General features: G+C 45.1%; 1 protein-coding gene across 9 annotated transcripts in view; it reads left to right on the top strand.

Annotated features, from left to right (window-relative positions):
- The window catches only part of Large1 (LARGE xylosyl- and glucuronyltransferase 1), a 492,360-nt gene that overhangs the window by 409,996 nt on the left and 54,652 nt on the right, over positions 1 to 27,712 (top strand). For all 9 annotated transcript variants that reach the window (XM_076855085.2, XM_076855088.2, XM_076855087.2 and 6 more), the window contains 2 exons: positions 9,115 to 9,227; positions 11,399 to 11,524. In XM_076855085.2, coding sequence (XP_076711200.2) covers positions 9,115 to 9,227; positions 11,399 to 11,524 — 239 coding nt within the window. The remainder of the gene's footprint in view (positions 1 to 9,114; positions 9,228 to 11,398; positions 11,525 to 27,712) is intronic.

The raw sequence follows: 27,712 nt of genomic DNA, 5'->3' as shown, positions 1-27,712 counted from the left end.
AGTACTTTTAAACTCTCAGGAGCAGGGGGCCATTGTATTTTCTCTCTATCCCGAGTACCTAGCACGTACAAACTGCTCAATAAATATTTATCCAATGAGTGAATAAATGAATGACTACTAACCTTCTATAGCCTTTCTACTGTGTCTCATCCACACTTTGATAAAACCCAGCAACATCAGCAGAATGTTTCTGGTGGAAGGATCCCATTTTCTCTCTCTCTTACTCTGGTAAAAGAGCTTTTAGGAAGGAAAAAGTTAAAAAGCAATTGTAGACCATAGAACCTTTTAATTTATTTGATCAAAAGTGAGTCCCAGGTAAAATCAGCAGGGGATTTTAAATTAAGTCGTTTTTAATAAACTTGCCTTCTTATTGGGTCATGCATGAAAAGAGAACTCCAGGGCTTCAAAGCAGAGGGAGCAAGTGGTGATTTTGAGGGTCGTTTTCATAAACATTTCTGGGATAAGAGCCTCCTGCTCCCAGGAGCTTCCTATAGAGCCGTCGCTCAGTGCCCACTTAAGCTTTCTCTGCTCCAGACCAGTGAGAGAAGCCACAGGAACCGCTGGGGGACCAAGGAACAAATCTTCTGTTTGGCTGGCAGCCCGTGCAATACAGGTAGAGCTGAGAAAATGCAGACAGAAGCCATGGGGACCCAAAGTGAAGGGGGCCAGCATCTATGAGATTCCTGCAGCGGCCAGAGCTGGTGAAAAACCACCTTCGAAATTCTCTCTGCACCATGTTTTATGGAATCCTCTTTAACTCTACTTCTTGTAACGGACTCCTAGACTTATTTCCCTTCTTTAGCCATTCTTCCTCAACATCTGCTAGCATCCTGTGCAATGTCACTGTGGGAAACACTGAGTTGAGTAATAAAAGGTGGAATTGGAAGCCTGCTGGGCACCCAGGCTGCAAGAGTCACATGGCCACTTTGGACCTCAGCTTCTCCACCAGGATGAAGGAAGCACGTGGCCTGAATTGGCTCAGCCAGGTCTCGCCTTATTCTTCAGCTTGGCTAAAGCCTGAAAGCGGGCTGCAAATAAAGAAAGGGAAGGAGGGATGAAGAGGAAGTAGCCACAGATCTCTTAACCAGGGTCTTCCCCTTTTTGCAGGAGGAGTCTGCACATGCCGAGAAGTGCCCGAGTGGGCTCAGGTGCAGAAAGACAGAATCCCCCAACACGCAGGAGGGAAGGGTGGCCTGAGTCAGCTCTGAAACCTCTCCTGATGAAACAGTCCTGGGCTCCAACCAGTTACCCAGTCACTTAGGGGAGATGCAGCCCTGTGCTGGGGGACTGTCCTCAGGGAAGCCCTCCCTGCCCTGACCTTCTTGATGCAATGTGTGGCTTCCTCCCAGGTTTCTAGGGGCAAGCTGGCTGTGATCTGTGATCTCTGACATATACTTTCAGGTCCTCTAGAAACTGCTGCTTTGATTAACTGTGTCTGATCACACTTAGTGTGAGCACATTCACAGACACACTTACATGCACACACACACACACACACACACACACACACACAAACACACACACACACAGCATCACTGAAAGACCACAGTTAGAAAATGAGATTTACTTTGGCACTTATGCGATAGGAGGCTTAATTTCTTTTTCATTTTCATAAAAGTATACAAGCATAGATATGTTATTCTAATTAGGACCCCATTTTTAATTTCTTTTTTTTTATTGGTTATTCAAAACATTACAAAGATTGCAGAATCACATCAGTTACACATCCACATTTTCATTTGTGAAATGGGGATAATTCCATCACCCTTCATTTATTTTTCTTTTTTTTCTTTCTTTTTTCTTTTTTTGGTACCCAGGCTCACTTAATCTCTGAGCCACATCCCCAGTTCTTTCTTTTTTTTTTTTTTTTTTTTTTAATTTTGAGACAGGGTCTCAGCTAAATTGCTGAGGCTGGCTTTGAATTTATAATCCTTCTGCTTCAGCCTCCAGAGCCACTGGGATTATAGGCATGCACCTGTGTTCCCAGCCTCCCTTGCAAATTTGTTGCAAGAATCAGAGGTCTTGTAAGCAAACTACTTGCTCCAGTAGACAGCAGTTGCTTGAAGGATGATAGGTATCATCATCATTGTCACCACTTTTCGTCTCCGTTTTGCAATTGCACTGGTAAAAATCAATGTCTGCCTCATACAAAGAAATTTTTAAAAGCACGCTTGTCTCTTGTCTCTCTGCAGATGCCTCCTTGTGTTGTCTGCTATAGAGCTATCAGTTTAGGGGGGGAAAATTGCCCTCCAATGCCCAGATGAAACAGTGTACCAATGGACCAGCTGTTCACGGGAGAAGCCTTTGATTTTGAATTTATTTTTTTCATTCATTTCGTGTTGGGTCTATGCTCCTGCACAGCAACTGTAGGTGAAGCCCTGAGGCCTGGAACCCCCTGACCTGCTCCTCTGAGAGGCCCTGTCAAATCTAAGGCACTATGTCTCTGTGCAGAACGCTCCAGGGCAAAGGGCCAGCTCCCTACTCCTAGACCCAAAGGCAAACATGGAAATGGGCAGACTACACAGCAGCAAATGCCAGACAAAGGCCAAAGTCAAGCATTTTGCCACCACGTTATTCCTGAGAGCAGAAAAGCAGTGTCAACATCCGACTTAGGGCATGCATTTCAAAACCAGATCTGTGTCGTTTCAGCCTGAAAAGGTCCAATTGAAGGTGCAACCCTTTTCATTATTTTAACCAGTGTGCACTTAAAAAGCTTGTCCCCGCTTTGCCTGCATGCACATAATTTATATTAATTCAAGTGGGAATTATGCAAGTTCCAGTGAGTGAGAATTAGGCACCTTAATGAGGAAATGCATAGTTTCTGTAACTGTTGTTTATTAAGCTTTTATGTACCACTTTATATTTCAAAAGCCCTTTCTGGTCATTAGTTACGATATCTCCCCAGCACCCTACAAGTGAGGTCAATAAATAGCTGGGGTTGTGTTCATCTTAGAAATATTGTTTTTCAGCTCTTTTTGGTTATTTGGAGTTCTTTTTCTCTTGAGAGGACTGTTTTTCTGGCCTTCTTACCACCTATTTGCATACTCCTAACCTTTGAAGAAACGGGCAGATTCTCTCCTAAGCTTCTATCAGTGTGATTAGATTTCACATTCTAAGCAAACTCCTAAGCTGCTTAAGAACACAATTTATGCACATAATTTTCCATGTGGTGGATTTTCTTGCCTTTGTTATTATTTTTTTTTCCTTCCCTGTGGTTGTGTCTCTTAGCTGCCATTTGCAGGAACCCCAGGGGATGTCCTAATAACACTGGTGGTGACACCATAAACAGACTATAATCAGAAGACTGAGGGGCCCGGAAATATGTAAAAATGTTGCTGGTATTTCAAGTGTCCAGTACATTGCGCACACACACAACGGGACATTGAAGATTTTTCGAATGATCTGTAAATTCAGGCTCCTTCATGAATTACTAGGTCAGGATATTAATGATCAATTACTAGTTCTCAATTCAGCATTAATGGATCCTGTTCCTACTGTATACTTTTTTGTGGTGCTGGGGATTGAACCCAGGGCCTTGTGCATGCAAGGCAAGCACTGTATACCAACTGAGCTATATCCCCTGAACTTTTGAAGATACAATTAATCCTCCAAAAATGTGGGATTGTCCCATATTACAAATAAGGAACCAAGGCTCAGAATCGTAGTGGCCTTTCCAGGAGTCACTTCTGCAGTGAGTAACATCAGGACTCATTTTTCCTATTCACTGTGGTTATTTCTCTGCATTCAGCCTCCCTTTCCAGGGTGGCTCCAACAGCACCCGTGTCCCCAAGATTCTTTCTGTTGCATTAGTGTGAGGACAAGAGGATATTTATTTTATGACTAACCTGTAGCTAATTATAGATTCATGCGCAAACACAAATGTTTTTCCCTGTGCTACACAACTTTAGGTATCCTCTTTTTAATCATCTTTTTTGGGAGAAGAGGTGGAAATGGACCATTACCTTTTTAGTTCTGCTGCTCGAGTGTGGTGGGGAAATCTGCTATCTGATCGTCATTCAGAAGCCCATCCCAGTGAATCCCCTGCCCTGCAGGGAGAAGCCTGGCTGGCTTGACCTTCACTCTTGTTGTCTCTCACCTAGATAGTCCTCTGCATCATGAAGGTGATGGTTTAGGCAACCTTTATTTCAGGAAGCTTTTCCTTGATGCTTCCCCTTGACTGCAACCTTGCTCCTTGTCCCCCCACGACCACAGCAGTTCCACCCCCTGCCATTGGTCAGGAAGGTGCATCTTGCCTCTTGTTAGTTACCATCCTCTTCCCTGTTAGGCTTTGTTCCCTAAAAACAAGGATTGTGTTCCACTCAGTTCCCAGTTAACTCAGTGAATAAAACAGGGAAAAAATTCCTTGAATGAACTACAGAAAAAATAAGTTCTGAATTCAAGGCCTGTATTAAAGGCCAGACAGGGCCCCAGTGGTGGGCTTGTAAGGTCAAGGACAGCGCACTAGCAGGCCTGGAAGCTGCTATTCCCATGTGCCATTGTACCAGTTCTGCTGGAAGGAATGATCTGATGGAAAGGAAAAGAATTAACTTGTGGCAAAACTCAGATGGGGCTGCCCTAGCCAAGGGTCAGGGCTTCTTTAAACCAGTCTGAGATACCAGAGGCTTTTTGATCTTATGGAATGACTTGATAAAGCATTTAGGTTGGCTTTTCTAAAACAAATTTAGTCTCGGCCATTCCCTTGCTCAGAACCCTTCTTTAGCTCCCAGGTATCCTCAGCAGAATTTCCCAATCAGTGTGCCAAACACGGGTGACATTCCCTGAGCTTTGGGGCACTTGATTGGGGCCAGGGCAGCTGGAGCCCCTGGATCAGCCCTTCTGCCCATAAGCCACCCATGGGTTATTAGAACATCATTTTAATCTTGGAAATTGCATGGAGATGGTTGGAAAGCACCTATGCATAAATGGAAGACTTTCCAACCCATTCCCTGCTCACCTTCTAGCAGTTGCCCCATAGCATCCCATATTAACCAGCGCACTCTCTGGGTCATGCATAATCCAGTCTTGCCACCCTGTCTCCTCCCTCCATTCCTTGGTCCACATTGCTTCCCCAGACTCCCCACCTCCCTCCCCAGATTCCTGACCAGATCCCAGCCAGGCCCAGTGAGCGCCTCCACCCCAAGTCCCATTAATAAGCAGCACTCATCCTCAGTGAATGCAGTGATCACGTGGAATCCTAGTGGAGTAGGAGTCAGAAAAAGCCTGGCAAATGTTGCCCCTCCGGTAAATATATGTTGACTAAGATCTTAAAGGTACCCCATGAGACTGGGAAACAACGGGAAGAAAACCAAGTGCAAGTCAGCCTCCATTGGTCGGCACAGAGTAGACGCTCAATAAATAACTTGAATGAATGAGAGAAGAAAGGTAAAACCCATTTTAAGTGTGGATTCCGTGAGTTTCAGTGAAGACATGACTAGTAGAGAGAAGGAAGATGGAGTAGTTGGAGACATTTCAGAACAAGTCGCACCCATCAACACTACAGTTCTTGTACAACTTTGGAGGCATTTCCTGGCTAAAATCCTCATGCCTTTGCCCAAGGAGCCATGAATTAGGATCAGGATGCTCATTTCAGCAGCATTTTTTGATGGGGGTGGTTTGGGGTTTTTGGGGGGGTACTGAGGATTAAACTCAGGGGCACTCGACCACTGAGACACATCCCCAGCCCTATTTTGCATTTTATTTAGAGACAGGGTCTCATTGACTTGCCTAGTGTCTCATGATTGCTGAGACTGGCTTTGAAGTCGCGATCCTCCTGATTCAGCCTACCAAGCTGCTGGGATTACAGGCGTGTACCACCACGCCCCGCTGCAGCATTGTTTATAACAGCAAAAACATAGGCCATAACCAAATATAGTTCAGGAGGGGAATACTCAAAAAAAATTGTGATATGTTTATGAAATGAATGAAGTAATTGCATATTTGAAATATTGACATGGTTAAATCTTTTTTTTTTAATACCAGTAATTTTTCCTTTATTTTTTTCCCTATAGTTAACACAGGTAAATATACAGTGATACTGGGGCTGGGGATGTGGCTCAAGGGGTAGCGCGCTCGCCTGGCATGCGTGCATCATGGGTTCGATCCTCAGCACCACATTAAAAAAAAAATGTTGTGTCCGCCGAAAACTAAAATAAATAAATAAATAAATATTAAAAATTCTCTCTTTCTCTCTCTCTCTCTCTTTAAAAAAATATTGCTCTGTCTTCTATCTTAAATATATATATATACACAGTGATACACAACCCAACATGATTAAATCTTAAAGAGATAACAGTGGGTGGAAAGGCAAGTCAAAATGGGAATTAGGTGATACAGAACACCAAAACCAATGTATATTGGTTGTAGTCATATACATAGAGAATAAAAATATAAAACCAGGCATTGACATGAAGCACAACCACCACGGGAATCTGGTTGCCTCTGTGGAGGAGAGAAGGTAGGATAAGTTGGAAGATCTCTGAGTAGTGGGTATTTTTTACATTAGTTTCTGTGCGTTTTTTACATCAGTTTCTCTTAGTTTGAAATAACTTATCATTTTAAAAGTAAGTTAAAACCACATAATTAAAGTCTCGGTCACTGGGATAACAGACTTTTGTTTCTCCATTTAGTTCTCTGGACATTCTTTATCAGAGGCAACCGCAGCCCCCAGCTCCAGCTTCAGCCTGATTTTGTGCCCTGAGATGTCCTCTGTTCTTGACCCCACCCCTTTTCCAGTAGTCTAGCAAACAGTGCTGGGTCACATCTGCCACTTAGGCTCAACAAGTCTTAGCACCATTTAAAAGTATCAGTTCTCAACTCGGCCTCCAGAGACAGGCAGATCTACCGTGGATCACTCTGGAGGCTTTAAAATGTTCATCTAGATCTTCTAAAATCCCCTCCTCCATTTTTTCTATTTGTGGAGCCTTGATCCAACCTAATTAGAATTAATTTTTGCAACAAGATATAATGAAATTCTCTTTCACACATTTGACTAGAGTCTATTTTTTGCATCAATCACCAGTGACTTACATCACAATGTTCTCTTTAACTTGTAAATGTCTTTCCTTTTTCACCGAAGAAGCAATCAAATAATACATCTGTGGCAAATTTTACTGTTTCTAAAAATATGTCCATATTTGGGGATCAGTTTCAGTGGTGTGCTGGACCTTGCTCATATGGCTCAGGAGGGCCAGTTGTCTTGCATTCCTTCCCAGCTCCATGTTCAATGACATCACACAACTCTCTTGAAATGACCCTAACTGGGGGTGTTTACACAATGGTAATTGGCATGTGCTTCTAATGAGGTGGTTTTGGTTTTCTCCAGTAGAGTTGTTGGGTAAAGGCTACCAGCCTACCACAAAGGGCATGCCAGTTCTCTGAGTAGTGTAGGGCAAGCAGCACTCTCCTCATTTGGCACATGTAGGAACTGAGAATCAGCCTTCCTTGGCTCTGCGGGGTGTAGACTGGTAGGCGCTGCACTGGCCTTAAAGTCAGGCAGATCTGAATGAGTCTGATCTAGTGACTTTTAAACTGTGAGTTGGACAAGTGTCTGAGTCAGCCCCTCAGCCTTCCCACTAATATACTAAGGATGATGAATAATACCTTGTAAAGAGCTTGGGGGTTTTAAGGAAGTAGTATATGCAGAAGCCCTAACGAAGCCCAAAGGAGATAGATAAAATTGGCCTTCTGACTTGCGAATTCTTCCCATCACCATACATGTGTTTTAGTACAACTCTGTCAACCAAACACCCTTCACTCAATGGTGAATATACTTTTTCTCCAAATATGTGCCACTTGATTAAGTAAAAAGTCTTAGAGTCACCATTTATGTCTGACTTGGGGAAATCAGTCTTCCTACAGCCTTAGAAATGTATGTACCAGGTATCGACTGAGTTCATTTTTCAACTTCCTGGAGTTTGCTCCAGTGGCTGTTCTGCTGAGCTAAGCATCCTGAAGAGGATTGATTGGGGAGCCCCTGGGTGTAACCATTCCATCCGCCACACCGACTGCAGTGGCCTGCAGGGACACTCTCTTGGCTGTTCGTGTTCTCAGCTCTGGGCTTTCTCTGCACATTTGGACTGAACCTGTTGGTAGACAGCTGTTTCTAAGCCACTCGCCTAAGCCAAGATGTGCTTCCCAATTAGATTTTAATTAATTGTAGAATTAATTAATTGGCCTGAGCAGTATATTTAGTAGTGCAAGCATTCTTAAAAATACCAAAGGATAAACAGTGGAAATTTCCCTCCCTGTACCATTCCCAATTCACCCAGATCCCTCCCCACAAAAACCCTAAGAAGGTGGGAAGGTGGGAAACTATTACTAGTTTCTTGTGAGGCCAAAGACTTTAGAGCTCATCTTAAAGACCCAACATCAGCATGGCCTTCACCTGAAGTTGAAACACATGCTGGCTCTGCATGAGCCGGAGAAGACCCTCTGGCCATTGGGAACACTGAGGCCAGCCCCACACTTGTCAATAATTGTTAAGCAGATTTGCAAAGACAAATAAAGTCACAGAGGAGCTGTTTCTGTCTGTAAAGATAAGTCGTACCTAGGCCACAGGTATCAGCCATACTGACTAAGAGTGTCCTACCTCCAGGGAAAAAGGCAGGGGGAATCGAGCACTTGTATAAAGGTACTGCTTGTCAAGAGCAAGCTGGGATCTTCACTGTCACTGTTGGGGATAAAGCGTGCATAAGTTTGCCATTTTAACTACATTTATGTTACAGTTCAGTGACGTGAAGTCCACGGCCTATTGTGGTGCGGCCATCACCACAGTCCAGCTCTAGAAGGGGCTAGGCACAGTCACCCACCCCACTGGTTCTCGCTGCAGCCCTGGGGGTCTTAGTGCTTCCTCATGCAATGAGAATGCCTCAGAGGGATGATTTATTCTCAGAGCAAGCACCTGGCAGAGCCCGGGTTGAACACTGGTATGTTTGTCCCCAAAAATGTACCCCGGATGGTGAAGCCTCACTGGGTGAGCTTTTGGAGGGAAAAAGCTCACTTATCCGTAGCAGTAGTTAGGCCTCTTCTCTCTGCCACACACTGTCCCCGAGAGCAGGTATGTCTGTCTCTCTGTCTTACTGTTACCTTACTCTCCTATCCTATGCCATTGCCCAGGGGTGATTCTGCTGCTTCTGGACAAGCTGCGGAAGATGAAATGGGAGCAGATGTGGAGACTGACGGCAGAGAGGGAGCTCATGGGCATGCTGTCTACATCCTTGGCTGACCAGGTGAGTGGCCAGGTTAGAAGGGCTGTTATTCTGAGTGCCTTTGGGTACGTCAGCATACAGCGTGTTGTCACCATAACAAATACCTGCAACGATCGGCTTATAAACAGGAAAGGTCTGTCTTGGCTCTGAGTTTCTGAGGTGTCAGTCCTTGATCTCTTGGCCACGTTGCCTTGGGCCTGTTGCATGGCAGCATGTCACAGCAGGAGCACGAGGAGGAGCAGAGAAAGTCACTCACCTCCTGACCAAGATAAAAAAGAGAAGAGGAAGAGACCCAGGTCCCACAGTTTCCTTCAAGGGCACATCCTCAGGGGCCTAAAGACGTCCCCCCTTGGCCCCACCCCTCAAAAGTTCCACCACCTCCAATGGAGTTCTGGGGGACCTGGGCTCAACCAGGCCTTTTAACACAGTCCAGATGCAAACTTGCCGCAGCCCACGTGCTGTTTGTTGCTCATGGAGACCTTAGAGCAGCTGTCTCTGGGTTATTTTGCCACCTGTTATGTGACTCCGAGGGAAAGAGCTGCCTTGGCCCTGCTCCCCTCACTAGTTCTTCCTTTGGTTCATTTGTTTGTTCATTTAGCATAGTACCCTGAGCACAGTAGATACCAGGGCCATGCTCAGGAGAGGGAGGACAGATGATTGAGGATGCAGCCCTTGGTCTCAGGGAGCTCATGGTTTTTTGAGGCAGGATTATAACTCGCTGTCAGTCCACTGTGCGTAGAGGAGGTCACTGTCTTCATCAGAGCCATGACAGGCCCCTGCCCCCTGGCCCCAGTGCACCACCACGTGTTTCCTAGTCAAGTTTTCATGCCTCCATGGCAAATAAGTCTAACCTGTCAGGCTGAGATCCTGTCCTGGTGACCCTGAACTTGAGGGAAGTACATTTAAGTGGGAAGAACAAACTTCCTGGCTCTAGAAACCTCCCTTTTATCCAGGCAACCTGAAAAGATCCTTGAACTCCGTCCATATCAACAGATATTCATAACAAAACCATTTCTCATTTTGACCAAGAAAGACAGGAGCCTGCAGTCTTTGACCTTGGATCACCAGGTCACTATAGATTTTGACCTTGCTGGGGTGTTGGTGGCCGTCTTGGGAATGCAGAGATGATTCCTCTGCATTTTGTCATGTCACCTCCCCAAATCCATGGCGCTCATCTCCGTGCTTCTGTTCAAGGTTCAGTTGCCTGAATCCTCAAGTAACTACGCAGTTTTCTAATACAGAGGAAACCAGATACTGTGCAGGGTAACTTTTCTATTTTTTAAGCATTGCTCTTTGGGATTTCTCAGATAGCCAGAAACTGATTTCCTTTTCTCAACAATGAGATACTGTATAATGAATGAGTTAAAGAAAAAAAAAATACTTGGGTGCTCTCTTAAGCCTGAGAGGACATCATCCATTATCCTCATATTGTAAGTCAGGTCACCAAGACTTGAGTGTGTCCCCCAGAGCTAGCAATTGTGTGACTGTGTCCAGTGAGGATAGTCAGGTCAGCCAAGTCCTATAGCAAAGTCACATAACACACCTCCTGGTGCCACCATCCATGCTGGTTAATAAGTGTGGCCCCTGAGAGAGCTTGGAGAGGAGCCCAAAACAGGGGATTGGTCCAGAGACAAGGGAGAGTTGGCCTTGAAAGGGGGGCTGCCTACTCTGGCCTTGTGGCCTGTAGGAGTCTAAGCAGCATCCATCACAAGCCCACCCAATGCCCCAGGAAAAAGCTGCTGGAAGGGAGGATCTATAATTTGTCTCAGCCCCTGGGTGAGTTGGGCCACTTGTCACCACATAGTGTCCTCCCTGGGAGGCTCAAGTGGATAACTCTGGGCTCCTGGATAGGACAGTAGGTGGGGGAGGAAAAGAGACTTCATTTATTATATGCCAGGGAGCGTAGGAAAGATGCTCCCTTGTCCACCCCCACGTGAGCTCCCTGCCTGATGCTCTGTGGGACCGCAGGACCACAGGCGGCCAGTCAGCCTGCGGCATCCCTACCTCCATCCAAACATCATCGCTTGGTTTCTGGAGATAACAGGCAAGAGAAACGCCCTGGGTGCAAACTGTCCTGTGCCCAGGCAGGATGCCCAGGGCGCCCTCCCACAGGGGACGTGCTGCCTTGGGAGCCAGAACCATAAGCCGAACCCACTGCCTGCCTTGACCCCGCTTCGGCTCTTATCCCCCAGGATATTTTCAATGCCGTCATCAAGCAGAACCCCTTCCTGGTGTATCAGCTGCCCTGCTTCTGGAATGTGCAGCTGTCAGACCACACCCGCTCCGAGCAGTGCTACAGAGACGTGTCTGATCTAAAGGTAGGGTCAAGACAGGCCTCGCGGGGTGTGGGCCCCACCCCCAGGGGAAGGGTGAGGAGCTCTGGGGAGCAGAGGGAAGCTGCGTGGGGGGTTGAGGGGGCACAGATGGCTGTGAGGTTGGTGTGCAGCTTGGTGAAAGAGACGGGGGCTCCGAAGACCAGAAGGGGCATGCTTGTCTTAATTGTTGGCTCTGTGTGTGTGTGTGGGGGGGGGCTTTCTGGAAAGCATAAAGACCTCTGGAGTAAGAACCAGCTTGTATGATTATTTTTCTTGCCATCTGCTGCCAGCTGTTTTGGTTCATGTCACCTCCCCAAATCCATTCATTTAAGTCAAGTGAAAAATAAGTGACGAAGTCCTACTCTGTGCCAGGCGCCGTAGATGCTGATGTGAATAACTTCCCTTTTCCAAGTCCCTTATGGCATAGAGGGAGTAAGAAATGTGTTAAGGACATAGGTGTAAAAAAAAAAAAAAAAAAAAAGACAGCTGCTGTGGTGCTTGTGGTAAGTGTGGGAGGATCAGACATGGGATGAAGCATACATCTCATTCCCCTTCCTTGAGAAAGGACCATGACACAAGAATCTTCATCATGGCTCTCTTGGTACCGAGCACCATGGTAGGATCTGTCTGTAGAGAAAAAGACAAGGTGCCTCAGTTATCTAGCACTATAGACAATGCTGCTGCGGTGTAACGAGCCATTCTAATCGTGAATCAAATGGACCACTATTTATTTAGTTGATGAGTCTCCGCTTTGGATGGTTCTGATCTTCCCTGGCTTAACCAACTATCCATGGTCAACTTCAGTTCCAGAACCAGGAACTGAACACAGTCCTGACTAATTATGATTTGCCTCTCTAGTTGTACCAGAGAAGGAGTAGATAACATACATCCCTAAAGAGTTTGCTTCCTTTAAAATTTACATTCATTGCCCGTGCACACTGTAAGAACCATAGTTTAAGTTTTTAAAAAGAAAAAGGCTCTTTGTTAACAGTCAGGGTTTCCAGTTGCTCCTGGTCCTTGTGCGTGTCATGTCGTATCTGTAGTCATAATGTGCGTTGAATTCTCTTTTTGCCCATTGCTTGTTTTGTATCATAAGCACTTTCTGGGTCAGCTGCACAGTATTAACACGCATGCCCACTAGTTCCATAATAATCCATGACTCAGCCGCCTTCCCCTAACCCTGACTTGTTCTCACGTGTTCACAAATACAAATTTTGTTGTTATGAACAGCTTCCTTCTCTTTCCTTCTGTGTGTCTTCCTTCCCATGAGAGGAGTCACGGAGCCAAAAGAAAGAACTTTTGTTTTTTACTATATTTCACATTTATTGCAAAAAATTAGAAAGTATTTAAAACAGAAATATCCACATCATTCATTCTTTCAACACGTATGCAGTTCCTTGTATACCCTGTGTTCTTGTTAGACTTCCGGAAAACAGATGAAATAGGAATATTTTGATGAATACTGTGGACTAAGAAGTTTGGAGGGGAGGAAAATAAAACCATCCCCATAAAGGACACCTGAAAATGCTGGGTTAAAACTGGTTTTTTACACTGTTTTGAAAGCATAGATCTGTCTATGAAGTAAGGAAAACAGAGACCAGAAACCATGGTAGACTGCGAGTTCAAAAGGGTGAGATTTAAGCAAGGAGCCACTGCCTAAAGCATTTGCCTCTGGGGTGACATGCTGCCCCCTGGTGGCTGGGAATATGGATAAAAGGTAGTGTGGCATAAACCTGAAGTCGGCCTTTGTCCCTGGTTCCTGGAACAGTCATTTTATAAAAACAGACACAAATAGGAATGCAAGAAAAGAAGGTGAAAATAAAAGCATAGGAAAAATTGGGCACAGAAAAGGCAAGAAATTGAGATGATAGAAGTAAGTTCAAATATATCAATAACCAAATAAATGTAAACTAATTGTGATAATGAGAAGACCGATCTTCAGATTGAAGAGAAAATGTTATCCGGGATACACTGTTTACCAGCCACATACCCTCCTCATTGTAATCTGAAAAGGCTGACAGTAAAATTATGGGACAATATTATCAGGGGAAGTGTCTAAAAGGAAACAGGCTAGTTGTGTTGGTGTCAGAGAAACCATCAGTAGGGAGAGAGGTGGTCACACTTAAAAATAAAAAGTTAATAAGAAGGAAAAGACAAATATTCAAATTTGGATTCACTTCATGCTGTAACCCATGTGTCTTTAAATATATGTGTGTAGAGGCATGTAAATATATATACTTATGAATTTTCATATATTTTAACATAATTGTACCCACATACACGCAGATCACTAGAAAGAAGTGGACATGTCTACTATTGTAGTAAAATATTTTAATGTGTCCTTTCCAAGTCCTGAAAGATCAATCAAAAAGTTGATAAAAATATAGCAAACGAGAAGTATACAGTTAACCACCTCACTTGGGCAAGTGAAGAACCTTGTATTTAAAAGTCAGACAATGTACATCCTTCTCAAACTCACATAGAACATTTGCAAAAATGTTACCATGTATAGGACTATAAAGCAAAATCCTAGTACATTTTACAGAATTATACTATATCGTAGTTCTCTGAATAGAATATAATTAAATTAGAAGGCTATAACAATAAGATAAAAAATATGTATTTTATTAAAATTGAGAACCCATTTCTAAATTCCACATGGTTCTAAATGGAAATCATAATTGAAACTGAAAACTTCTTAGAGACTAAATGAAGATGAAATAATATGTGTCAAAATTAGTGGAATGAGTAAACATGTAGGGAAATAGAAAACCTTAAATGTTTGTATTAAGAGAAGAAAAAATGAAAAAATAATATGCCTGGTTTACCACGGAGGATGATATACAAAGAACGTTGGAGCATATTCGAAGGAAACTAGAAGCAGGACATAAAGAAGGTAAGAGCAGAAATTGATTAACCAATTATTCAATAAAGTCAAAAGTTGGTTCTTTGACAGTGACCAATAATATAGACAAAGCTATGGCAGGACTTATCAAGAAAGAAAGAACTTACCAGGAAATGAATGGGGTGGCATGAATCCAGATTCATCGACGCTGTCTCTAACTGTGCCTGAGCCAGCAATTCTTCTGAGTTCTAGGAATACAGCAAAGATTAAATGCTCCGTCGGTTTGTGGAGCTTTCAACTCAATACATAAAGCAGAATGACAGAGATTATCAAATAATGTGAGCAACATTATGTCAAAATACTTGAAAACTTATATGAAAGAGACAAATTCCTAGAAGTGTAGAATTTACCAAAACTGATTTAAATATATATATGTGTGTATATGGGTGTGTATATGTTATAATGTTATATTACCACACTAAACCTCACCAAGAAAACAGTCCCTTTAGGTCTACAAAGAAATAATTCCTATCTTTTTTTTTTTTTAATCAAAAGATATTTCCAACCTTAAACTCTTCCAGAGAGTAGGAATAGAGAGATGCATTTTAACCTGTTCAGTGAAACCAGAATGTTCTCAATACTGAAATTACACAAGGAGAGTTACAAAAAAGGAAAATTAGAGTCTAGTTTTGCTCATAAATACAGATGTACAAGTTCTTAGGCCAAATATTAGCAAACCACATGCAGTCATGTAGAAAATAGATAATATATCATGGCCAATTTGGGTTTATTCCGGGAAAGACAAGGGTGATCTAACATTTAAAAAAATTTACAAATATCATTGAGCATGTTAATAGATTAAAGAGAAACTCCATACAACCATCAAAATAGATGTGGAAAATTTATTTGATGAAATTAAACACTCATTCATGTTAAAAACTCATAAATAGTAACCACTAAAAATCTATTTTTGCTGAGCATTTGCTCTGGGGTGTGCCAGATGATTAATAGAACAGAGAAGAGAGTCCAGGAACACCCACACACTTATGGAAACTTGACATGGGAAGAGATGGCATTGCTGATCCTTGGAGAAAGGATTACAGTTTTCATAAATGATGTTTAGACACCAGATTCTCCATATGGAAGAAAAAATTAAAATGGATCCCTGTCTCACACCATGCACAAAATATCAATGGATTATAGACTTTAAACCAAATTGAACTGTTATCTTAAAGGGGGTCTGGAGGATAGTCCTAAGACCTCAGAATAAGAAAGAAGTTATTTAACAAGACACCAGGACACCACCACTCCGTGCTGGGCTTTAATTGTCAGTTAAAACAAAAATAAGAACAAATTAATCTTTATTAACTCTCCTTTCATCTATAAGTCATATTTCTGGGTCTGCTGATTGAGTGCATTATCTGGCATTAAACACCCCCATTATGCATTTTGTAGGGTTATCGGAGTCCTTTTCTTTAAAGTGGAGCAAGAACTATAAGACCTTGCAAAGCAATTAGAGGGCACCCTTGAGTTATCTTTTTTTCCCTCCCATTCTTTTGGATCACCCACACCTAATGGAAGGGAAATGTTTTTAGGAATTTATATTCCTTGAGTCATTGCAAAGCACTTAGCTTGCCTCTCATGAAAACACAAACTCTTTTTGCACTTACACATCACTAATTCAAATAGTGTTTAATTGGATTTCCAATTACATGAGAAACACAGGAATAAAAACACCTTTAGTCGCCAACACACCTCACTCCTAATACGCATAGAGCTCAGCATACTACAGCAGATCCTTTCAGATCCTGCTAGGGACAAGCTTCCTAGCCGTGAGCATCTAGCCTACCTGGGTGCCATTCGAGAACTTTGTACTGAGGTCAGTTAAGGAAACGCGTTTTCGTTGAAGAGGCGGAAGAAGTGCATAGTCTATTGGAGCCAAGCAATTCTGTAAATTCTAATGACAGTTCTACTTCCTACCAGCTGAGGGACTTGAATAAATCACTTAAGATCTTCCAGTAATGGAGACCATTATTCTTGGCCCCAATCTCGGCCAGGCCTCTTGAGGGCTCCTAGAAAGAGCACTCGACTTTACCACTGTCTTTTGTGTTTCAAAGACCTTCAATTTTATCTCTGCAGTTCTAAGCCTTAATGACTCAGCCTTCCCTGGCTGAGTCTTAACTTGAAAGAGATAGGGAGGGACCCAAGGAGTATCTTTGTGTCCTTTTACCAAGAACACAAACTCTTGGAGACTAGCAGAGGGTCCCTGTGCTGGTTTAGAGAAGGGAGACAGGGATGGGGTCTGTGAGACTTTGCTCTAGTCCTCCAGGCTTCCATGGGCCATTAGAGAATGAAGTGCTGGCCAGACACAGTTGGGACTGGCCAGGAAACAGCAAGCAGAGCATCCATCCTGGGTCTGTAGCTGTTACTGGGACACTAGAGCCGAGTAAGCCATGGTTCCTGCCCTCAGGAGAATCACGGGGGATAAGTGGAAAATTCCAGAACAGCCTGCTGAGCACTGTGACATAAGGAAGTGAAGGTGGTTGTGGAACAAGAGGAGGGCCCGGTCCCCCTGGGGTGTGATGCAGCTCTGTATGCCCCAGGCTTTCTGTAGAAACCTGAGCTGAGTCTTCACATCCAAACTCCCAGGTGCCTGAACACTGCTCCTTCCTTATCTCCTGGCCCCGCCCTCTCCTCAGCCTACAGCATCCATGCTGCCCCTCTCCCAGCCCTGCCTAACCCTCCTCCCCTGCTATGCCCGGGAGCTAGGAGCAAGTCCAGGGCTATGTGTAAGTTAGGAGCAGTGACAAAGATGTGGGTGGGCAAGCCATGGGACCTGCGCCATCACCGCAAGAATGTGTGTGGGATCGACAGGGAGCACATTTCAGAGGAAGTCAGCCCTACGAGTTTCATCCTTGCCCTAAAAAATTAGGCTCCACCTAATTGTCACAGAAGCTTAAACAAGGTGAATCTCAGTCTGTTTTGTAAGTCAGGAGACCAAGGACCCTACAGATTAACTCTGTACAGATGACTTGCCCAGAGTCATACAGCTAAATATGGCAGAGCTGAGACTCCAACCCACAGCTCTGACTCTGGGTGCAGAGCCTTCTGTGGGGCAGGGGCTGAGTTTCTACCTGAGCATATTTTCCAAAGAAACACAATATGTGATGTACGGTGTCCCCAGGGCTGTTCTGTGTGAGCCCTTTTTGAATTTAGTGAATTTCACAAGCTGGCTCCAGAACAAAAATCATGAATGCAACATTGTCTCCTTGAAAGAATGTTTGGATTTTAACCAACAGATTCAGAGGTTGAACTTTAGACCCCAACCCATTCATAAACTGGGAATCAAATACCCCTCAAAGGAACACCCAAGAGAACCAGGCCTTCTGTGCCGGGCGGGGGTGAGGGGGAAGATCTACTTTCCTAGAGGGCATTGGTAGCATTGGTATAAAAGAATAGCACGTAACTCCAGTTTTAAAACATTTGACGGCTCCTAGAGATGTGTGGGTTTCCACGTCTTTTGAGGAAGATGAGGCACCCCTGGGCATCAGCATCCTGGAGGTCATTCAGCAAAGCAGACTGCAGTGGACTGTGGAGGGAGAAACCAGAGAGAGAGTGAGAAGGAGGAGGAATGGGAAGATCAGGATGGTTGGAGGAAGAAGCAGCAGTGGTTTGGGGGGAGAAGATCTAAAATCTAAAATGTCCACCTTCCAGGCAGATCTCTTCACTTGAGGCCAATGCCTGTTGGATTTCATGGCATGACCTTAGCACAGGGACCCTGGTGTTTCACTAGCTCTGGGCTTACTCTTGCTACCAGTCCCTGAAGGAGTCCAAACAGGAGCCGGCTGTCCCCCTGTTTGGGCACTGGCACACGGCGGCTGTGCCTTAGAATTGCTTGTACAGCTTCAGTGCATTCGCCCTAGGCCACTGTAGGGCTGCTGCATAGTTCTTCAGCCTGTCCCAGATAGGAAAGTGACCACGACATTACAGAGATGTGAAATTTCAAAGGGATGATGTGCCAAGCAGCTAGGACAGCCCCGTGAGACCTGAGTAAGTCTGCTATGATTAAAATAAGAAACCTCTCTAGGAATTCCGTTCAGCTGGTGGGCAGAAACATACCAGCCAACACGGGCTCTTCTCATGCATCTGTCCCAACACTCCACTTCACTGATGAGGAAACAGGGACCCAAAGGGAGGAAGTGGCCTGCCTGAGGTCAAGCCCTGGCTGTGGTACAGCGGGAACGGGCACCTGCACTGGGAATCAGGGCCCTGCTCTCACAGGGCCTTGGGTGTCACTGACGTAAGTCATCCATCCTCTGCTGTTACGTGTAGCCAATGTGCCTCGGGTGCCGCTACTCCTAGAAATATCAGCAGGGCTCCTAGAAGAAAGGCCCCTGGAAAATTATCCTGCTACAGCATTTCCCAGAGAATATATCAAAACACTGCTAAGAGTTGCTAATAGGGTTTCTTCAGAAGCGGGGGGAGCTGAGTTCTAGTACTGGGTATGAAGTGCTGTGTTCTGAAGATCCAAGTAGGAGATCCCATGGTTTTGTTGATCCCTCAGCTCTCTCAGAGGCACGCTTTGTCGGCACACAGAACAGACACTTTGTGATTGTAGAATACCTTATGGGACAGGGTCCTCAGAAGCCCACTGGAAGAAATAATCCCCACCTAAATTCAAAGTCTCTGAATAAGAACAAGGTTGTGAGAGAGGGAAGCCCAATGCTGGGTGCCTGTGGACATGGGACCACTGACCAAGAGTCTCCCCTGGGGAAGGTATGGGTCCATAGCATTAGCACTGGGCCTCAAAAGCCAGTGGGCCTGGCCCAGATTCTGGAGAAGACCTCAGTCTAGAGGCTCAGGGGTCCACAGCCAGGCAGTGAGCAGAGGAGAGTCCCTGAGGCCAGCAGGAGTCCCTGCTCTGGTTCTCCAGTTATCCTGAAGAGGAGCAGGCAGGTGGACAGCCAGGCCAGCATCTGAAGACCAGGACCACTCTGGAGGGAAGGCTGCTGAGCAAGTTTCTGTCAGGCAGGCTACCCAGGACTGAGTGTCCACGTGTGAGGGCAGGAATTTGAGGATGTGGAGTCCTGCTGAGGGTCGACAGGCAAGGTCATCACCATGATCCCTGCCCTCAAAGAGGCCCACAGTCAAACCAAGGGGCAGAAATTTCAGCAGATAATTTTCACACACTACAGACAGTAGCATGCAGTATCCTGGGTTCTAGATGGTTCTAGAGAAAGGGAACATCAATGAACCTAGAGGACTAAAAGATCCCAGGGTCCCCAGAAATGAAAAGTGGGTGGGTGTGAAATGTGGGGCATAGGATCCAGGCTCCGGTCTCTGTTAAAGAGCTTGGTTTTGACGTATGGGTCATAGCACTGAAATACTGCTGAGCTGACCTGTTTCAATATACATCTGTTCTATCACTGTACCTGAATATATCATAGACCATAGAACATCTACTTTATTACATGTTTGAGTAATTTTAAGTTAATTTATTAATAATAAGCCCTTTTACTCTTAGGGAAAACATTCTTAGTATTAATATTTTAAGCTATGAAAGACATTATTGAATACCCTTCATTATTTTCAAAATGTCAGTATAGTTCTTTGTGCCACAGTAATTCATAGTCGAATTTTTTAAGGCCTGTTATATAAAAGTACTTGTTTTTAATGATTACTATTGCAAAAGAAATATCTCCCTATAAAATGCAGATCAAAACAGGGGAAAGTACATTGTTGACTAAGCTACTTAAATTTTATAGTCATTTTTTTTCCAATTTAATCCAAAAAATCACATGCATGTTTTGGTAGCATTCAAATTTAAGTCTTTCTTGATGACAATCATTTGGTTTTGCTAATTTATTGATTTTTAATATCTTTGTTTTTGACAAACCTGCTCAAAAACCTGTTGTAATTATTTATTTGGAAATTAATCTTGAAGGTTAAAAAATGCTTGTTTTGAAAGTGTGTAGAAATGAGGGTTTTGATAGATAACATCATTTCTGGCATTATAATCCCATGACCATGGAAATCGTTTCAAACATTGATTTTTCTAAAAGCTGTATCTATATCAGAAATCTCTTTCTAAAAGTACTTATTTTTTTCATTCATTACAGCTATATCAAAGACTCAGACTAAAAATGTGCATTTTTTTTAAAGTTTGAGATGCCAAACTACTAATAATCATTTTTTCATAAAAACAGGGCTGTGTGAATCACCTTAGGAGTGATCCAGAGAAGCTTTGCGTGATACAGAATTTCTTTTTTTTTTTTTTTTTTTTGTTGCTGCTCATGTTGGTGGAGAGTGTTGTAAAACTTTTATGAGATTTTCAACTGGAATTTTATAAAATTAGCCCAATCAATAGCATCAAATAATATTTGTGCACCTGGCTTTCAGTACTTTGTTGCAGACTTGCCTATCAGTGATGCGACCTGGGGAACCCGCTCTCTACGGGTACCCCGAATTCCTGTTACTCCAGCTAAAGCAAACCCATTCAGAGGTTAGCAAACTCCTCAGAATCCTCTGTTCTTTGGCTAAACTCCATGGCAAAGCTCCTATGAAATTTGATCTAAAATGAGTTTCTTCAAGCCTTTGGCGTTGTTCCCTATCACTTTTCATTCCTGTAATATCTGTTGACAAAGGAATTTACTTCATTTCATGGCTGTGTTCTCTTTTGCACATTTTTTTTTTCCTATCCATTTTTGCCACAACAAGAAAAGCAAGTGTTTCTCCTACTGGACTTTACTAGCTTTCATTTTTACGAGAGAAATCTCCAAAGAGACTTCTAAACCCTTTTCATCCGGTGAAGTGAAACATTATGAAGTTTCTAGACTGACTGTCACAGGACTTTAAATAACCACCACAACAAAATAACATGACGGAGACTTGCCTTCGCCATTCTGGAAGGCTCGGTTTGAAATGTCTTGCTGGTCATGCATCTTTGAACCAACATGAAGAAAGATCCCAAGTCCCAGAACACACATAGAGGGAAAGCTCTTTATTAACCGCAATGGTTGTAAATCCATATTTCAAACACTCTTGAGAATTTTAAGTTTTTGCCAGTTTCTTGTCCCATCTCATTAGATGCTCATTTCTGCACTTTGTGAAGGACCAAAGAATGAGCTTGTGCAGGGAACAGAGGTGTCAGCTCAGCTGTTTGGCCATTCCCGAGAGCTCACCTTACTGTTGGTCTGTCATTTTTTTGCAGAATCTATTTTTTCTTTTTAAATATAAATCTTTATTTGGAGGAATTTGAGACTCATGGGAAGTTGTGGAAGTACTGGAGAGGATTCCTATGCACCACTCACCCAATTCCAGTGTCCCCTGGTGTGAGCGTCTCAGCTGGCACTGCACATTTGGGAAAACCAGCAAACCAGTGGTAGGATATTACCATTAACTAACCTTGGGCTTCCATTTCCTGTTTTTCCATTACTGTCACATGTCCTTAGTCTCCTATGTTCTGTGATGATGTTTCAGTCGGTCCTGGTTTTCCATCACTGACCTTTTATGGAGTGCTGGTGGGTAGCTTATAAAATATCTCTTAAACTTGACTTGTCTTGTTTCTCATGAGGAGGTTGAGGCTATGGGTTTGGGGAAAGAATATCATGGAGGTTCAGTGGATGTCCCCTGCGGAGCCACTTGATTTCCAGAATTTCTCCATCAAGAGCATTTTTCTCTTTTCCTCCACTTATAATTATTTTTAAATCATTTATTTATATCCATATGGACTCATGTATATTTATTTTGTACTTTGGATTATAATGCAAGACGCTTTAAGTAATTCAGTTTCATTTTGTGAGGGTTATTTTACAATTTATAATGCTGTTATTGAATAATTTCATTAAGTCTTCTACAAACAAATAATAGTTTGACAGATGCATTTAGAGTCCAGTACACCCCAATATGTACAAGGACCGTGTCACACCCCTCTGCATTGACACAGTTAGGAACATGTGCTCAAATGACACAGCCAATCTCCTGGCTCTCTGCCTTTGCTTGCCCTGTGGGCCCAGAGTGACTTCTAGGGGACCCGGCCAGAGTACAGGGCTCGGCTGTTCAACAGGTCTTTACTGCACACTTGCTATGAGCATGGGTTGTTAGCAGTGCATGAGGCAATGCAGGCCTTTCCAGGAGTTATGTTCTACTGCAGAATACAGATGTCACACAGGAAAATGAGTGCTCTGACTGGCCATTGCAGGAAGTAAAATGAGCCATGAAGAAAGAGATACAACTATTCTTTCTTTATCTGAAGAGGTTTATTATTTTTAAAAAAAATCTGAATTTGTGACTGGGAAGGCTGAGAAGTCCCACCTGGGAGACTTGAGGGTCTCCCACAAGCTGGAGACCCAGGTAGACTGTGTCCTACCTCAAATGCACAGAAAAAAAAAAAAAAAAAGGTGGGGGAGCAAATTCTCCTGGCTCAGCCTTTTGTTTTATCCGGGCCCTCAGGTGAAGGCCACCTGCTGTCCAGAGTCCACTGAATCAGATGCCAGTCTCATCTGGAAACACCAGAGTCAGATAGCTGGACACTCCATGATCCAGTTAAGTGGACACATGAAATTCACTGTCAGCATCATCACTTCCTTTGTCCCATTGATCCTCAGCTCTGAGTATTATTTCCTCTTAACATTAGAGGGAATTATTGGGAAACAGAGGTTCCAATACATTAATTTGTTTGGACGACAGAGTTGGGGTCAGTCAGGGGTAGGATTGGAACCCCGTGCTTCTGACCAAGGCCTTGCTGCCTGCCTGGTAGCACTCTCCAGGCTCTGCCCAGTGTCAGTCCCACTCGGAAGTGTTTTCTTCCTGAACAGCCCCCTGCAGGTCTCCTTGAAATCTGGCCAGGGGGAGCCCTGGCCCTGGCTGGGTGTCTCTGGGCTATTGTCTGTATGCTCCCCAGCCTGGTCCCTCGGGCTCTGGGACTGTCTGCAGTCCCTTATTTAAAATCTTGTCTCTTATTCTCCCTTCTCCCCGTAGAGATTCGGTTCTCATCCAGTCTTCCTAGTTGGTAAGGCGACGGTTTCATGAGGTCTAAACCAGATTTCTTTTGTAATTGAACACATGTGATATGTCTTCATGTCTCTATTTGTCAGGGTCCTCTGGAGAGACAGAACAAATCAGATATATATAGACAGATGAGAGGGGTGTATTAGGGGAGTTGGCTGAGAAGTCCTACGACAGCACACTGTCTGCAAGCTGGAGCCCTGGGGGCGCAGCCGGCGGGTCGCAGTGCGCGTAGAAGGCTCAAACCAGGGTAGCGAGTGGTGTCACTCTCAGCCCCTGCCCCGTGGGGTCTAAGAATACTGGGGCCACTGGCGTAAGTCCTGGAGTTCCAAGGCCGGGGGTCTGGAGTTCTCGTGTCCAAGGCAGGAGGAGAGGAGGGAATCCTAGCTCTGGAGAGAGAGGAAATGGCCTTGGTGTTCTGTCGGGGCCCAGCTGATAGAGTGGTGCCTACACCCGAGTGCACCTTCCCCACTCTGTCCACCCCCACATGCCCATCTGCTCCTCGACCCTCTCTCTGCCCTAATCCAATCAAGCCGACACCTAAGATCAGCCTCCCGTGTCCATGCTGGCATCAGTCCTGTCTTGACCACACTCTGCAGGGCAGCTGCTGCCGCACCCCCTCCCCAGGCAAGGCCCAAGGTCCTAGGCAACCTGGCGCAGGTCACAGGGCCGACAGGAGCCATGGTGAGTCCGGCTGGGCGGTCTGTCTGCTCCTTCTTTCCCACCTGGAATCCGAATCCCGACAGTGGCGAGGGGGGACTTGTGAGAGCGCTGGCCTTCTCTTTCCCAGGGCCAAACATGTGAGTAACAGGGTGTTGAAACTCCTTCTAGAAAAAAGTGACAAGCTGGTTGGCCCTTCAACAAAGAAAAGGTGGCTGTGTTTCTCTATTCCGCAGCCACTTTGATGGGGCTTTTATAACTGATTTACTGTCGACAGACTGAATGTGAGGATTACTGAGAATGTCGTCATCGTGATTTCCATTCTTGAACCAAAGGGCAGCTATTGAATACTAACTATCTGCCAGGCACTGTGGCACTCAAAAATAATAATAAGTCAAGCTCTCTGCCAGCCTAGAAATTCTCTTTCCAACGCTTCCAGGTACAGGCATGTAAATAAATAATTACAAGGGCATGTGGTGTGTTCTCCCAAAGAGTTAACTGCAAGAGCCTAGGGAGTACTGAAGAAGGAACCAGTATCTCCCTCAGATTGTGTCAGAAATGCTTACAATAAGCATCAGAAACCCCAACTTTTAGAATTTCTCACCTAAAAATTCTGGAATAAGCAATTGCAGACATTGGTTCAGAAGTCAGAAACATGTTGCCCTTTGCCTCATGGGCACAGGATGGCTGTGATGTTCCAGTCATTACATCTCTCCTCATGACAGAAAGGTGGGTGATGGGGGAGGAGGATGTCAGTGGCTACAACTGAACCTTTGTATTAAGAATCAAATGCTTTTCTATGAAACTTTTTGGGAACCCTAGCTGCAAGGGAGGCTGGAAAATCAAAACCTAGGATCTTCATGGTTAACGTCAACCTTGAATGGATCGTGACCCATTCACAGGAGCTGGGGACGTTGCATCTACCAACGAAACTGGTGTTTTGTTAGGAATGAAGAGTGGAGTGGGGAAGAGAGAGGTGACCCAGGTGACCTTCTGCCACAGTGTTCAAGGAGGGCCTTCCAGAAAGGGTGCCTTTGAGTGTATCCTTGAAGGTCACACAAAGAGTGACAGTAAGTAGAGAAGAAGGGAGGATATGCAGGGAGGGACAGACGTTTGCAAAGGCAGAGTCGTAGAAGACAGGTCAGGGGACACCAGGATGCCTCCTACCTAGAGCCCCTGCTGGGATGGTCAGGCCGATGTGCCAGGCAGAGGAGAAGGTGTCGCTCTGTGGACCCTAGAAGTCCTGCCATCCAGCCCTCCTGTCCTAACCTGCAGGAGATGAGACCCTGTTCTGATTCACCTGGCGTCTGCCTGGGGGCTCTGGTTTCTCAGCCTTTGCTTTATATGTATGACCCCTCTGGGGTGTGGGTTTTTCAGAAGCCAGGGTTTGGGCCAGACTCCTTCCATGGCCGCGTCCTCATGCCCAGGTCTTGTGTCTGCCTTTGAACCGCTTTCCTCTGTGCCCTGGATGGATGATGGCCTTTCTGGTCTCCGCTTTGATCACGTTGACTTCTGCTGTCTTCCCAGATGACCTTTGGGCTTCCTGGTCAGTACTCGATTCTGTCCGTCTTCTCTGGCTCACTGAAGGCCGACTGCAAGTCTGCAGAGACTCAGCCCTCACAGACATTTCACATCCAACCGGGTGGCACCCGCGGGGCCCTGAGGCTTGGTGGGCAGCTCCTGCAGCCCACCTGGCCACCCACCCCCACCGTCCCTCCCTGTTTCCTGCTGGGCCACGGGCTCAGTTCAGACTTCTGGGAAGTCCCAAACTGCCTCCCAGCCTAACTGTCCCAGGGGTATGGAGAGGTTTTGTTTCTGACGCTGACCTCTTCTATGAATATGGTATTCCTCTGCAAACAGTTGCTTCATGATTACAGATACGGGAAAAGTAAGATCCCTAATGTCTCTCTCGGCCTGGGTTCAAACGGTGCCCGTCTGCTTTCTGGCTGTGTGGCTTAGAGCAGTTTGCTAAACCTTCCTCACCTGAAAAGTGGCATCCTGAGCTTATCCACTTGCCTCACTGGGACGAGCTGCGTGCTCAGAGCAGTGTTTGGCGCACAGTAGGTATCTGATGTATGTGAGCTGCTGTATTCTTGTGGTGTTAACGTGCAGAATGAGCGGTAATTTTGCCCTCATTTCCGCCCTGCAGACCCAGCTGCACTCACCAGCCTCGCTCCACAGTCTATTTTGGGCGCGTTCTCTGGTGTCGTCAATCTCAGGTGTGACAGCTTGTCACTGTCTGCCTTCTACACTGCCAGCTTGCTGCCCCCAAGCCAGCCATGATGGGTGATTGGTCCCCTGAGGAATTGGGAAGTGACATTTCTCACTACTCAGACAGCCCTGATTTAAACCAGCAGCGGCAGCAGGAGTCCTGAGTCAGCAATCAGATCGGAAGTGTGGTTTAGGGGAAGGAGACAGAAGTGGCCTCTGCCTGCACCTCTATCGTGTGACTCTGGGCACAACTCTGGGCCTCGGTTTCTTTGCATTTAAGGAGCCCCATACCACCACCACCACCCCCTAAAAAATCACTGACAACTCTGTGGAAGCACATATGCTCAGAATGGCTGGTGACACAACGTCTATCTGCTGCTCTAAGTTGTGAGTTCCAGAAAGAGAATACATTTGCTCATTGCTGCATTCACACCCCTGGCCAGTGCCTCACTCACCATCAGTGCTCACTTGGATATTTATTGAATGAAGGAATGCAGTGAAAGAAAAAAAGACTTGAGAGCAAGTCAGACCTGGTTTTGCTTTAGACCTGCAGCAACTAGCTTTGAGATACTGTACTCTCTGACCCTTAGACTCATCATCTGTAAAATGGAATCATTGTAGAAAAAACACCCACCAGGTGGTTTTGAGAATTGAACGTGATGGTGTATGTGTTTGTGACGTACATGCATGTATGTGTGTGTACATGTATGCATTCATTCCCACACACCTAAAAACCTGGGACCTAATGTGCAGCATGTAGTGGGCATTAGGAAAATGAGAGCTATTATTTATTTATGAGAGCTATTATTTAGTTTTCTGTGTCCTGGTGATGGAAAATTGAAGGCCAAATGCAAATCAGCCCATACCTTCCCAGGCTTCATGGGCTTACCCACCCAGGGCAGCTGCCTTGCAAAAGGTCTTTTGCAGCCCCTCCCTTGCCATTGAGCCCCCCGTCCTCTCCGCCCACTTTTCCTTTCCCCTTGCTCCTAATCCAGCCACACGTTCACCTGCCAGACCACTAGACAAACAGAGGCTGGCAGGATGGGCAGGAGAGGGCTGAGGTGGGTGGGGAGCCTGGGTCTTTGTCCCAACCCTGGCCTGGCACAAACCCACCACAGGATCCTGAACAGGTGCCTCTCCTCTGACTTCACTGTCCCCTTCTGTGAAGTGCTGAGAACTGGACATGACAGTGGTCGAGAACCCTAGGTTCAGGGTTTCAAGTGGGCTCCAGGCTCAGCCCTGCCCCTCACTGGAGCCATGGCCCCACTGGGCATAGGCGACACCAGACCACATGCACAGGTCACATACAACCTCGGGGACACCAACAATAAGGGCAGGTGACCTGTTTGGAGTCTTTAGTGAGCACTGCCTCCAAAGCACCATAGGTTTGTGCACAGTGCATTGAGACGTGGGTCGGGGTCTGAGGGCCCTGTTCCCACTTAAGTCAGGTGTCTCCCCATGGAGGAAGC

This window comes from Callospermophilus lateralis, chromosome 4 (assembly GCF_048772815.1).
Source record: "Callospermophilus lateralis isolate mCalLat2 chromosome 4, mCalLat2.hap1, whole genome shotgun sequence".
Taxonomy (NCBI): Eukaryota; Metazoa; Chordata; class Mammalia; order Rodentia; family Sciuridae; genus Callospermophilus; species Callospermophilus lateralis.
Note: the sequence above shows the minus strand (reverse complement) of the source record. Positions and strands in the feature narration are given on the sequence as shown.